Source organism: Tyto alba, unplaced genomic scaffold (assembly GCF_018691265.1).
Source record: "Tyto alba isolate M040663 unplaced genomic scaffold, T.alba_DEE_v4.0 Super-Scaffold_33, whole genome shotgun sequence".
In the NCBI taxonomy this organism is placed as follows: Eukaryota; Metazoa; Chordata; class Aves; order Strigiformes; family Tytonidae; genus Tyto; species Tyto alba.
The window spans coordinates 6,890,475-6,904,115 of record NW_024881308.1 but is presented as its reverse complement, the minus strand read 5'-3'; the positions used below and the strand labels follow the sequence as shown (position 1 = coordinate 6,904,115).

Sequence of the window (13,641 nt, the reverse complement as noted above, 5' to 3'; positions counted from 1 at the left end):
TTACCATTTAGTTCATCTGCTGGCATTTAAATTCAGGTTTCAGCCAGCACATCTTTTGGGCCCTGCTCCCATCCAGCTGCGCACGTCTGGACACTGCTTTGAGGCTCCCATTGCTCTGACCGGGTAATTCAGCCACCGCTCTGGCTTTCGGCTCCCCGGGGAGCTCTGGCTGGCAGGGGTAGGCCCCGGGGCCCGCAGATGGTTCTGTGGCCCCGTTTTCCGCCGCCTTTCTCCGCTGCTCTGTGTCCCGGAGGTTGGCTTGGCCACGGACATGGAAGGAAGGCCCAGCTCTGGCAGGGAGAGCCCCGGGGACGTGCCAGGACACCACCCGAGCACTTCTGCTCCCGAAGGTCAGCTCCAGGGACGCTTTAGATATGTAAATATATATAACTGTGCCTTTGTGGATCACAGCTGCAGGCAATGAAATGCCGTTATGAAAGAGGATGAGGTGGAATTAAAGGGCAAAAGCGCGCCCCACGAAGCGGTCCCGGCTCGCCCACTGCGCAATCAGCCGAGTGGGGGGGACACCCACATTTTGGGCCCCAGGCCGAACCACACCAGCGCTGCCCAGCGCGGGGGAAGCGCTTGCGGGTGAGGGGAACCGCCGGAGGCACCCGCGGCCCGGCCCTGCCCGGCCGCCATCGCGCATGCGCGGCGGGTGCGCCATTTCCGGGGCGCCGCTGCCTGGAGACGGCGCTGCTGCGCGGGAGCGCTCCGGTACGGCGGCGGGGCTCGGCCGGGGTGCGGGGACGGGGCTTGCGTGGAGGTGCTGGAGCTGTGGGGTGCGTGGCGGGGGGAGGTAATGCTGGAGCTGTGGGGTGTGAAGCTGGAGCTGTGGGATGCGTGTGTGTGGGGGGGAGGGGGGGGGTGATGCTGGAGCTGCGAGTTTTGGGGAGGGGGGGAGTGATGCTGGAGCTGTGGGGGGTGTGGTTGGGGGGAATCCTGGAGCAGTGGGGGGAGTGTGGGCGTGATGCTGGAGCTGTGGGGTGCGTGGGGCGTGATGCTGGAGCTGTGGGGTGCGCGGGGGGTGATGCTGGAGCTGAGGGGCTGTGCTGATCTCCTCACCCCTTTGCTCACCTCAGTGCCAGGACTTGGGCCGTCAGGGCAGGGACCGAGGATTTCGGTCCTGCATAGCCCAGGCTGTAACAAAGTGAAAGGTGTCCCTGTAAGTGATCTCGGCGCCCCGGGACCTTCCCCAAGAAGCCATGGGAAGGTGTGGTAGAAGTAAGCAATTTAGATGTCTGTTGCTGCAGGCGGAAGCTGGTTATGTGGGACAGGTAGTGTTTTGCCATGCAATTCCTGTGTGACACCTGAGAGTGGTATAGTGTGCTGTGACTCTGAATAGGAGTAGCGCAGGACAAAAAGGCGTATTTTTCACTCCCAGGTCAAGCTACAGGAAGTATACCAGGCTCGTAATTTTATAATTTTTCACTCATCTCTACCTACTTGCTACTGGATTTGGAAATTCAGCTCCCGGTTCAGAAATATTGGCAGCACACTGAAAACTAGATTAAGCCTACCTTAATACCCACACAGTGCTGGCATAAGAGTCTGTAATTTTCTCACCTGCTAATCCAGTCTGTGAAATACAGCCATTTCTTGTACTCCTGACTGCCGCTCCTCCTGAATTGCTCAAAACATTCATGTGAGCAGACATGCTGATCGATGTGCATACTTGCCAGAGAAGTTAATGAAAAATCCTGTCTGGGCTCAGTTTAGGAAGTTTCTCAGAAAAGGGTATGATTTGACCAAATGTGAGAATCCTGCCAAACTGGGTTGTGTTTACTTTGCTTTAGTTTCCAATTGGACATAGGAGTGTATTTTAATTTGTTTTTTTTTTTTTTTAATTTGGTTACGTTTCATCCAAGGTACTTTTCTACCTGCTATGCAGGATAAAGAGATTAAAGAAACCTGCATTTTCTAATCTTAGGAAGCTAATTAAAATGTCTGAACTGTGCTTCTGGCTGTAATGGCCGTTCTTGGAAGGGCAGTCTCCTTGGCCAGGAAACAGAGGGATACAGGGCATAATAAATACGCTTGTTAGTTCATGGGATGTTTTGTCATGTGTAGCGCTTGTTTTTTGACAGATTCCTGCTACATTATGTCAGGAGACAGTGACTGCACCAGGACAAGTCCATCAGCAGGGTCTCCATCAGACAATGAGTTCTTGCCAGATCGGCCAAAGTATGTTTGTTCGCTGTCTCCTGATCTCATTACCAAAGCCCGGGAAGAGCTCCAAGAGAAACCTGAATGGAGGCTCCGTGATGTGCAGGCACTCCGAGATATGGTGTGCAAAGACTATCCCTCCCTGGGCACCAGCCTGGACGATGCTTTTTTGCTAAGATTCCTCAGAGCCAGGAAGTTTGATTATGATCGAGCGCTTCAGCTTCTGGTGAACTACTACACCTGTAGGAGGAGCTGGCCTGAGGTCTTCAATAACTTGAAGCCATCTGCAATAAAGCCTGTCCTAGAGTCGGGTTTTGTCACTGTGCTGCCTCGTCTGGACCCAGAGGGACGCCATGTCGTCTGCATCCGTCCAGGTACTGAAATGCATGAATGTCTTTGTTCTCTGTCTTTGAGGTGTGTCTGGGCCAAGTATCTGTTTCCTGCTCTCCTGTGAACAGTGGTTACTTACACAGAGTATATGACTTCTTTTTGAAATTTGAAAAGCTAACTTCTGAAGGGACACGTTTGTCGTTAGCCAGCATTATACCAATTCCTCTTCATTAGTCAACGTTATGGCAGTTCCTTTTCCTGTGTCAGCAATAACTGCAATTATGTCAAAATGAAAATGCAGTGAGGTGCGTTGATGAAATATTAGATGATTCAAGAAAAATTAATGTGTAGTAACTCAAATTGAAACAGGGCCACTGGCCTACAGTTAGAAGCTTGTAATTTGCTTTGAAGTAAGTGGAGAGGGGAGACTGTGGCACTGACTCCCGTGTAAACAATCGGAGCATTCCATGTGCTTTTGGTGCTGCCAGGCTTTCTGTAAATTTGTCTTCATTCATTCTCCTCTTTTCCATTTACCTGCTTTCTTTCTGAGCTGAAACTGCTTCTAATAAGCTGTGCTGGGTGGAGAACGGGGTTCTTAAAACCATTGTCTTTGCTCCCTGAAGTAAACATGAGATGCCATTTATCTCTTGCTTAAGAAGGGCTGCTCTGAACTAGGACTGTGGCTGTTAAAGACTAATTTTTAAGAGTCCAGGAAAATAGAAAATCAGTTTTTGGAATGTGTATTGTTAGTTTATATTTACTCTCCGACTTACCATCTATGTCTTGTAACCTCAGACAGATGGACACCCAGTAATTATCCGATTACTGAGAACATTCGTGCCATATACTTAACGTTAGAAAAACTCATTCAGTCCGAAGAGACCCAGGTGAATGGAATTGTAATCCTGGCAGACTACAAAGGAGTCAGCTTATCTAAGGCGTCTCATTTTGGTCCTTTTGTAGCCAAAAAAGTGATTGGAATTCTTCAGGTAAGACCTGAACTGGTGGGAAAATAAGCTTGTGCATTGTAAATGACTGCTTCTGTGTCTAGAGTTCTTGACTATGTCACCAGAAACTTAAGCATCTTGGCTTTTACTAGCAGTGTTAAAACATGTTTCTGCCCAACCAGTTTCTCACACCCTTGCCAACTTACCTCACTTGCCCTTTTTGACTTTTGCATTCCTAAAACTAAGTTTGCATTAGAAATGCAAACTTTGAGTTGGAACAGAAAAAAAAATAGTCCTGCTAGCTAGTGACAAGGAAGAGAGCGAGCTGTGAATTACAGTTAAGAGAGAAAAGACACCATTTTGCCCGACTGCTGAGGAATGGCTCATTACTTAAATTGTTCTTGTTGGCCGAGGTGGAGCTGGCCACTGGGCAAGCACAAGTTCAAGTACTGCTGCATAAATTTTGCAGAGGACTTTTGAGTGGGTGTGATACCCGTTCCCTGAATGAAGAGAGGCTTCTTCAGCATAGGGGACCGCAAAAGACACAGTAATAAAAAAGATCTCCGACTAGGTGTTTGGAAGGAAAATGATGGAGAGCAAGTTAGAGTGAGTGTATAAGCACAAGTGGAGTTGTACAAAATAGGAATGTGAAAGGAGTGAGGAGTAACCTGGCCAAAGTGGCAGGAAGGTCTGATGATTTTAGTTGACGTTCTACAATGCTATCTGGAGGAGTGAGATGAGGAAAAATCTTGAAAGAGTTCATTCCCTCATTACTTTTATTCCAGCCTGAGCTGGTTATGTTCTTTGTTGTATCTGCAAGGGGAGAAGGAATTATAGAGTGAATCAGAGGAGCTTATGGAAATGAGACTCTAGTGAATTTATGAATGCCTGTATAAGAACTTCCTCCTTTAAATTATGATCTAAATATGTGTCATTTAACTGTCAAGCCCATATTTAATTTGCACAAATAAAGTGATGGGTGTTCTGCTTCTATTAGTGGAAACCATTCACAAAACAAAAGCTGGACTCGGTGAAGGACATAAAAGTATGGGTGGGTATAAATGTGTTGCATCAAGCTTCCTGAGCTGCATTTCTTGCAAAGGTGAGCTAATTTACTGGCCCTTATAAGGAGAGAAATACTCCTGCAATGCATATTGTCTGCTTTTCACTCCAAGCATTGACTGTTTGCTTTGTATATGTAGAGCCGGTTACGAGGGAAATAAACTTCACTGTGGCACATGAGACCTTCATTGCTGATCATGAGCTCTTTCAGAAAAATGTTTCTGCAAATAAATTTCTCCAGTAGAAATCTCATACCTAACTGTTGTTTTAAACTGTCTTGTATAGGAGACACTGTGTGTTCTCTGTTGGCAGCAGAGCTTGTTTGTCTTTCGCAGTCAGCATGACAGAATAGTTGGAATGGCAGAAAACCAGTGATACTAGATTTCTTCCTTGTATCAAAACACATTTTAGAGTATCTTGGGCACCAAATTTTGTAGTTGGAAACACGCAATAGAACCAGCCTGCTCTGGTTCTGAGCGTGGCACGCTCCTCAGAAGCAAGGGACATCACTTTAACTGCATCCTTCTCAGTGTTGGGAATACCTGAAGGACAGTGATTACCTAAGTGTCTTTGTCAGGGAGTTGACAAACAACTTAAGAAATGAAGATTTACTGACAGCAATATATTTCTTGATGCAGGGTTTACTTGTCTCTTGAGTTTATTTTTATGCCCGTGGATCTCATCCTAAGACCCTTCCTTATTACAAGGTGCATTTCTTTTGCTGTACTGCTTTATGTTGGTACCTCAGATGGAAATTTGGGAGTCAGTGGGTTCTGCTGGCAGTCAATCTCAGGAGACTTTAAAAATAGGAAGGTGGCAAATGTTTTTTAAACTGCATTATAAAAATCTTCTTTACCCATTCAGGATGGATTCCCCATTCGAATAAAAGCTGTTAACATAATAAATGAGCCTCGTATATTTAAAGGCATTTTTGCAATCATCAAGCCTTTTCTGAAGGAAAAGATCGCAAACCGGGTAAGGATTTGTGTCATTTTAACATTAATGTTAATGTTTTTAAGTTCCTTGTTTGGCCACTGCAAGTAAAAACTGTTGAAAAACTCCACAGCTAGGAAAATGTTGGTGTCATTTACTTGATCTAACTGGTCTGTTCTGCTTTAATTTTTAATGATATGTCTGTTGGGAAAATTCTGCATGAGAGAAGCTTTGAGGAATTGAATATTGGCATACCATTAATATGGATCTTTAATACACATTATGTATTCAGGATGCTAATTCCATCCCTGGGGTTGGATTATTTTGTCAATTAACACTTAGTTTATGAGGTGGTGTCACAGGAAATCTGTGTTGTCCCTTCCTTGCTCTTTTCCCTTATACGAGTGTCCTGCGTGGCACAAGTATTCTTGCCACAGGACTGGATTTAGTCGCAAAGGATTATGCTTTTTTCCACAAGGATAAGCACCTCCAATCCCATGAACCAACTTGGGGACGAGTTGAATTTGGAATCCCTCTGCGCAGCCTAGCAGATGTCATGTCTCTCTTGCTGGGATTTAAGCTGCACTAGACTTGCACTGTCTCAAGGCTTCTCTCACTTCTGCGTCTAACTGCACCTGCCCAACATTGGATGCTGCCACTTGCCCATAAAGACATCACATCTAAAATTTGCTTGTTAACTCAAAATAAGCCTGTTTTTTGACTGTTCCAGTAATTTGCTGTAAAGTGTTTGATATGCACTATTAAAGCTATTGCTTTCTTCTCCAGTTTTTTCTTCATGGCTGTGATCTGAATTCCCTTCATCAAAACATTCCTCCAGTGATCCTTCCTGAAGAGTATGGTGGTACTTCAGGGAAACTGGACATCTCTGCATGGAATGAGCTGCTGCTAGCCTCTGAAGAAGACTTTCTGCATGATTTCTCACAGCTGGTTCTCCCATGTGACAGCTCTCCCCATGACATGCTAGTGAGTGGGGATGCTGATGAAAAACAATGTGATGATTCTCTGCGAGGCATGAAACCTCAGCTCTATTACTGTTATTAACAAACCAGAGAAGGGAAGTATTCCAGCACAGTTAAGATCTGTTCTGATAGGTGATGTTGTGAACTCTGCCTTACTCCTAAACCTGCTGTTTAGGAACAGACTGCTGAGGCACTTTACACTGTAGAACCAAAGGAAGCTGAAGAGGGCACAATAGGGGCAGGGCAGAGTTCAGGGAGGATAAAGGCAAAGAGCACAAGTTATATAGAATACTTGAGGCTCGTCAACCTCTGTGTGACTGATGCAAATTGTCCTATTTTTTCCAATGATAAAGAAAAGAAATACTGCAGAATGGTAAGCTTGATAGTTTCTTATCCCCTCCCAACACAGGTGAAAAGTAACAACGATTTACTAGCTTTGTGACCATCTGTTCCCTACCCCTTCTGCAAACACTGGTTATCCAAGACAAGAAACTTGCTTTTGAACCTTGCAAAATGTAGTTCTGACAGTGAAGATTGCTTAAAAACATAGAAGTCTAACTTGGCCTGTCCTCTGTCACTTGGTTCAGATTGTGAGTTGGCATTTCTGAAATACCTCAATGAAAATTTGTCTTGAGTTAATACAGAGCAAAGCTGTCTTACCCATGAATATCAGTCTTGAGATCATCTCTGAAACTTTCTCACAGTAGAAAGAACTAACTGGTGGATTAACTACTATAACATCTATGCCAAGGCTTATTATAAACAGATGCAATCTTCATTTTCAGAAAACAGCAAGTTTTTCAGATCAAGCACTAAGGCTTTTGATTAGATAACAGCTTTAAATAATGAGGTTTGGGACCAAATAAGAAAAAGCTGTCAGCCACCTTCCCACATTGTCAGTTGTTCTTTTCTTCATCTGGCTGTGACGAGGAATTGGGTAAGTAACTCTTACATAGAATTTGTAAGGAGGCTTTGTAGCAGTTGGCATATGATGTATAGAAGGCAATACTTGAGGTAAAATAGCAAGGTGCTTCTTTAGCTTGTTACTTTGGACAGAATTTGAGTTAAAAGTCTGTGAAACCAAATGCAGACAGGCTATTTGAAAGCACATTCTTAAATTTCCTGGTATTGTAGCATTTTGTTCACTGTGCTTGTCGGCTCTTTTGTGAAATGTTACAACTTTGTTTTCAACTTTGACCTCTTTTGTCTTTGGTTGTCATGTTCCTGTATGAAGTGAGCCTTTAATCATCTCTGTAATATTTACTTGTAGCTTGTATGCCTGTGCTTCTAGGTCTTTGTCTAGGGACAGAACTAAGACTGCAATATCAAATCAGGGTAAGATACCTATGTCTAAATAAGCTGTTCCCACTCCCCAAGTTCAGTCTGTTTAATGGTCTTGAATTGGAACTTTACTCTCAGCACACTCTTTGCACATGGTTTTTTTGGCACTGTAAGAGCGTGGGAATGAGAAAAACCTCACTAGGACCAGGAAAGCACACCCTGTTACTTCAAGGTGAAATATTTCACTATTTGGTGAAAAAGACCATCCCTTCTAATTGGAGGCATCTCTAGAGCACTTCTTCTGGGTGAAATCTTTATTTAGTGCCAAGTGTCATTATAGGTACCAGTTATGTTGCTGTAAATATAAAACTAAAGCATTCTGAGGATGTCAGACATTCATTTTTCAAAGTGCCAAACTCTGTGTTGAATGTCTTTCTTCCTCTCAGTCCCCCTACAGCATGATTTGCACTGCCAAAAAGAGATTCCTCTACTACTGTAATGACTTTCCTGATCTGGCAGCAGACCTCATCCTGGAACTAGGGGGTAACAAATGCCATACCTGTCATCCAAGCATTATAAAAGGAGACTGGGTTTTAAAAAGGGGTAAACGATTAATTTTTTTTTCTGGGTGACAGTTCAGAATTTGTGGGAGTAGGGAACTCATCACTTGAACTGTTTTAGACTAAAGGTGGGAAGAGATTAATCTTCCTCACTGAAAGAATCTGATTTTTCCTACCTTTAAGTTAATTCTTATTCTTTTTTTGACAGCTGTTACCTTTAGTGTGGGGAAGACAAAACCCTACCATTTTCAGCTACTTACAATAAGCTAGCCACTTCCTTGCTTCTGACCAGAGCCTGCTGCATGTTTTGCAGAGATTAATTCAGTTCTTTGTGCCATCTAGCAAGACAGTAGCACACAGCACCAGGACTTAGAAAAGTGAGTGGCTGCCCATGCTGTTTACCTGCTAGAACACAGTGGTGATTATATTGTTTTAGTGCCTCTTAATTCTAGCCACAAGGTGGAATTAAAAAAATAAGATGGATCATTTTTCCTAGAGGTGAAGGCATAACTGGTATTTGATACTCTTTCCTTAATTGTGCTGAAGGGTTTGAAGTGGTGGTATTTTGACAGTTAACCTGTAAGAACAGCTACTTCGATCCCCTTATGTGACTACTCGAGGGAGATTGAATATTCAAGATTCAATTTAGTGTCCTTCAAAAAGAAAAAAATCTAGTGGTGTTCAGCAGAAGGCTGAGGAACCTCTGTAGCAACCAAGCCTGTTTCCAGGCTTTTATATTCTCGTGCATGCCTTAAATTGGAGGCAAACTAGATCCATCTCTCCCTTCCCTTTTCTCCTTTGCTTACAGAGAAACTAAGACTAAAGCATGTGATTTAAACATAATGTAGCCTTATCTATTATCAATGCTGAAAATAGCCTGTGTTATGCCTCCAGAGCTTTTTCTTAAAGCTAGCTGGTGGGCAGTTGATGTCATGATGCTTGAAGTCAGCCAGGCTTATCTTTATCAAGCATCCAACTGTTACTTCTAATTTGCTCTTTCTTGGCTTTAGAACTCAGACAGACCCAAGCTGCAACTTTATTGAGCTGTATCCCAACCATTTTAGGTTCATAACCAGTACTTGACTTGTCTTACAGAAAGCACAGCCCTGTCTTACATGCACCTGGCTCCTGAGATGCTATTTGAGCTTTAGCACTTACTAGCAAAGAAATTAGTTTGTTTCCAAAATTTCTCATGTCAACATTTGGAAAATAAACACTTGTTTTGAGTCCCCTTATCTGCAAGTTAAAAGAGAATAGATATGAGAAGTTGTGTTGGTTTTTTTTTTCCAGCACTGTTTTTTTCCACTTGAAATAACTTCCAGAGGTTATGCCTTGGCCAGTACGTAAGCCATCCCTACCAAATCCAGCGCATAATAAGGAAAGATACTTGAACTGCATTGGGCAGCCATGACTTTGGGCATTAAGAGGGACAAAGGGTAGCTGCATGCTGTGCACAAAAGTACTTGAATTTATTCTCTTGCAACTGGGTGTTACAGACCCTGAGGCATTTTCAGGAACTGGGTGAGTTATTATTGTTTTTGTTAACTCTCATTTTGGCATGAGTTATTCATAGTGTTATTCAAACTAATTTGCTTTCTGTTGTATGTGGGCCTAGAGGTGTTGGGTAGTTAAGGGTACATCTTATTTTGACAAAATTTATTTTTATATTGCATTTTATAAAATGGAGTGGTCAAAATGTGTAATTTTATGATGCATGACCAGGTGATTAAACACATTGTAACAGCTGCTAATTTGATATTTTAAGTATGTTTGACTTGTGTCACATTGGATATTTTATTGTAAAAGCCAATAGCAACATATCCATAATGGCAACTGTGTTTAGTGTGGAACTAAGTATAATTGCCACAGCATTACAGTTGAAAAAGGTGTTACTTTCTACTACAGAACCAAATTTTACTTGAACAACTTCAAGGAATAGGATTTGACGTTCAGAAAAGCACAGGGAAGATGTGTTTCAAAGAAATATATTATGACTTACTCTTTGCTGCATGGAGAAAAGATCCAGTCACATCCAAAGGGACACACTGATCACCATGGTAAGCAGCTGCTGCTGTATGTAGTATTGTGCATTGTGGAATAACTGCTGCTTTAACACTTCTCAACAGAGCTGGGACAGTTTCAGTAGTTAGTCCACTTTATTCAAATAAGTTTACAGTGCAAATGCCTTAATGTCAATAAGAATCATTTAATGTACATTATTTTTATAAGCATATTAGATAAGTGAAATTAATTAGAAGCTGTATTTTGCCACCATAATCAAAGTTGTTTAAGCTAGTCATACACTTACCACTCAATATTTGGCAAATAGACTAAAAACAAAGTTACCATAACAGTTGCCTTTTAGAAAGGGCAAATTTGTTCTTTAGAGGAAGTAGCATTAACCAGTTTTTCAACCTCAAAGTTCTGTTCTTTTGGTAAGGAATGAAGCAGGTTTTTGCCACAACACAGGAAGGTAAGTATAACTTAAACTTTTGCTTTAAAATTTTTGCAGTGAAATATAGAAATCAAGCAGCATGGCTTACACTTCCAGGAACTGAAGCATTAGCATACTAGTGCATTATGCTGAATATAATTGTTCTTTAAAATATATTACTTCATATTTAGTTAGATGTTACTTCCATTCAATAGAAAGGTTGTGGCTATAGGACAGAACAGACATTTTGTGCTTTGACAGCACAGCTGTAGTGAATTTTAAAAATGCAGTAATAAGATAATCATGACTGAAGGTTAAAATAGGAAGATAATGAAGAATTTTGCTCCTGCATCAAGCATATGCAATACATAACTTTCTATTCACCTGCATGTTAATATCAACGTAAGAAACAGTAACATGGACAGTGTAACTAAAGCAATACATGAACATTTTGGCTTTCAGAAAAAAGTTCCCCACTTTTGTAAGCTCAGACAGGTGCAGCAATTTAACTGAAGTCCCTATTAGTAAGGACAAGAGGAGCCACTAGGGTCCAAAAATAGAGAAGGAGACAGACCCAGCTGGATGTTATCTTCACCCACACGGCTGGCCACTTACTTGTCATTGTTTTAAAATCAGCATCAGGGCTGAAAAGTAAAGAAGTCAATTAATAAATACAGAAGGTGCTTTCCACTATTCCTTGCTACCTCTCATATGAATCTAAAGTTAAGACAATCATTGGGGGCAGTCCAATGCAAGAGCCTTGGCAGGAGCACAGTGAGACAACCAGCAGTTTCCCATGGCTCCTTCATAGGCTTGTTGTTCTTGGTAGCCGGTTTTCAAACTCAACCTGTTTACATATGTTGATGTACTACTCCTAAATGAAATATCTGAGTAAGCTATGCAATAGACTCCCTGGCTGCTGCTCTGTAAGTGTATTTGCTAATTAAATAGAATATGCCAGTCCTGGGGAAAGCAGTTGAGGTTATGTCCAGCAGAGGCTATGTCCAAGTGCTTCAACAGATCTAGGACATCATAACTCTGTTTATGCAGCATGTATGGCTGTCCCTGCACAACCTTCCCAGGGTGAAGAGCCAGTAACATTAGACTGGCTTCTGGCAAACTTCTCAGGAGGCCACCTTAAACCAATTTCATCTGCATCCTTCCTGCTACTTGCCTATCTGAAGGATGGTAACCATACTTCCTGCCCTTGCAGCTGTGAAGCAGTCCACTAGGACTACAGCTGCTGATTCTGCCTTTTTACATCTTAATTCAGCAACACAAAACTGAGACTGCACAAGGTGACTGGCATAGGGACAGCACCCTAACCAGCTGGGCAGGAGTCTCTATCCACCTAGAAACACTGGCTGGCACCCATAACCCATCACTTTTTCACTCTTACCTGTACCAGTTCGTGAGTGTCATCATGATGTAAAGAGAAGCAAGGAAGAGCATGAAGTGAAAGAAGGTGTAGCTGTACTGAACACCATCCTTCTCATTATCCATGACACGGCGCACTTCTCCTTCCTCTGCAGCCCCACTGCCAATTCCCACAGTATCCTCCAGCATGGCACTGTCACTCCCAGACAGTATCAGCTTGTTCACTTGGCTGTTACTTGAAGAGCGAATGCTGCAGTGTAACCCAAAGATAAATGGGGTTAAAACCTCCTTTTTCAGTTAGCTACGTTTGCTGATAAAGCAAGCAACAGAACACAGTGAATGTCTGGGACTAGCAAATACCATTTTTTAAATCCATCTGGAAACACAAGGAAGTTCCTCAGAGAGATCTGGTTTTATCCGAGCTTTTATTAACCTAATTAAACAGCATTCCTAATACAGGTCTTGTAACACATTTTGTTCTCTTACCTGATTTGAGCTAATAAAGCCTATCCTCACCCACAAAATAGAACACAGTTTTATTAGCCGTATTTGGGCTTGGGCCTGAGACAGCAGCTGGATATGAATAAATGCAGGTACATTTTTCACTACATCCAGATTCAAAGAAAAAAGGCAGAAAAATCCTAATTTTTTATCATTTGACAGCAGTGCAGATCCTACCTGGAATACAAGAGGCAAAGGACAAAGATAACCAATCCAACAACACTCTGGGCATCCCACCACTGCAGGGACTTGGGTGGAGCTGGAGTAGTAGGCACAACAGTGGTATTTGCTGGAACAACTGTGGGTGTAGCTATCTGGGTGATGATGTTCAGCAAACTTGGGTTACAGTTTCGTTCTGAAAGATTAAGGCAAATTAAGGAGAGATGAGCTTTACCAGAATAGAGCTAAGAAAAAAATGACAGGTAAGCTTGCAATTTTTTATTCCTTTTAACTGCTGATCTCTTCAGTTCCCCAGGGACAGCAATGGCATGGAACATTTTTCCTTCCTGTGAGCTAGGCAAGGATGTAATAAATAAATAAATAAAAATCAGAAGGCCCTGGACCTGTTTTTTTGGCCCTTGCAGATACCCCAGTTTGGTTCTGGAAAGAGGCAATCTGATGCTTTCAGAAAAGTCAGCTTTACTGCCTCACTTTATCTAGACAGAACAGCAATCCCCACACAGTGATCTGTAATAACTACAAGCCACATCAACACCTTGTGCTTTCACACCAGACTGTGTTACTCAAGACAGCTTGTGCCTTACCAGGCTCATTGGACATGGCTGACCAAGTGAGATACATGGTGTAGAGCGTGATAACAGAGGACTGGAGGAGGCCAGAGCGAGACTGATACTCCTGTTCAAAGACAAGAGCAAGCCAAGGTCAAAAGGGCAAGTTTTACCTACAGTTGGGATAGTCTTACTCTGCTGATACAGATGCAACAACTATTATAATGAAAAACTTTATTTTTTAGGAATGCATTGGGCTTTGTTTGATGTTTAAAAGACCAGAAGAAACTCCTTAGAGTAATACAATTTATGCAGTGAGCAACTCAAACATGGAAGGAATGA

The 13,641-nt window shown here is 42.5% G+C and overlaps 2 protein-coding genes across 6 annotated transcripts in view; one reads left to right on the top strand and one right to left on the bottom strand.

Annotated features, from left to right (window-relative positions):
- On the top strand, positions 1-10,596 carry TTPAL (alpha tocopherol transfer protein like). 4 transcript variants are annotated; one of them, XR_006166066.1, is made up of 6 exons: positions 1-717; positions 2,088-2,540; positions 3,292-3,485; positions 5,370-5,480; positions 6,225-8,636; positions 9,550-10,010. XR_006166066.1 is itself a non-coding variant. In XM_042800841.1 (6 exons), exons 1-6 carry the CDS (start codon positions 648-650, stop codon positions 10,306-10,308), a joined length of 1,170 nt encoding a protein of 389 aa, XP_042656775.1. In that variant the 5' UTR covers positions 1-647; the 3' UTR covers positions 10,309-10,596. The 4 variants fall into 4 exon arrangements, 3 of the variants coding, with proteins under 3 accessions (XP_042656775.1, XP_042656777.1, XP_042656776.1); XM_042800841.1 differs by lacking the exon at positions 9,550-10,010 and adding an exon at positions 10,165-10,596 and having other exon boundaries at positions 6,225-6,422; XM_042800843.1 differs by having other exon boundaries at positions 6,225-6,422; positions 8,468-10,010.
- Positions 10,397-13,641, bottom strand: part of SERINC3 (serine incorporator 3) — a 19,367-nt gene continuing 16,122 nt past the window's right edge. For both annotated transcript variants that reach the window (XM_033003557.2, XM_033003558.2), the window contains 4 exons: positions 13,336-13,426; positions 12,749-12,926; positions 12,093-12,320; positions 10,397-11,337 (listed from right to left, as the gene is read on the bottom strand). In XM_033003557.2, the coding sequence (XP_032859448.1) occupies positions 11,199-11,337; positions 12,093-12,320; positions 12,749-12,926; positions 13,336-13,426 (636 nt within the window). In that variant the 3' untranslated portion in view covers positions 10,397-11,198. The remainder of the gene's footprint in view (positions 11,338-12,092; positions 12,321-12,748; positions 12,927-13,335; positions 13,427-13,641) is intronic.

Coding starts and splice junctions, on each gene's coding strand:
- TTPAL (XM_042800841.1), top strand. CDS start 648: ATGCGCGGCGGGTGCGCCATTTCCGGGGCGCCGCTGCCTGGAGACGGC. Junction 2,541..3,291: donor TGTCGTCTGCATCCGTCCAG/GTACTGAAATGC, acceptor TTGTAACCTCAG/ACAGATGGACACCCAGTAAT. Junction 3,486..5,369: donor AAGTGATTGGAATTCTTCAG/GTAAGACCTGAA, acceptor TTACCCATTCAG/GATGGATTCCCCATTCGAAT.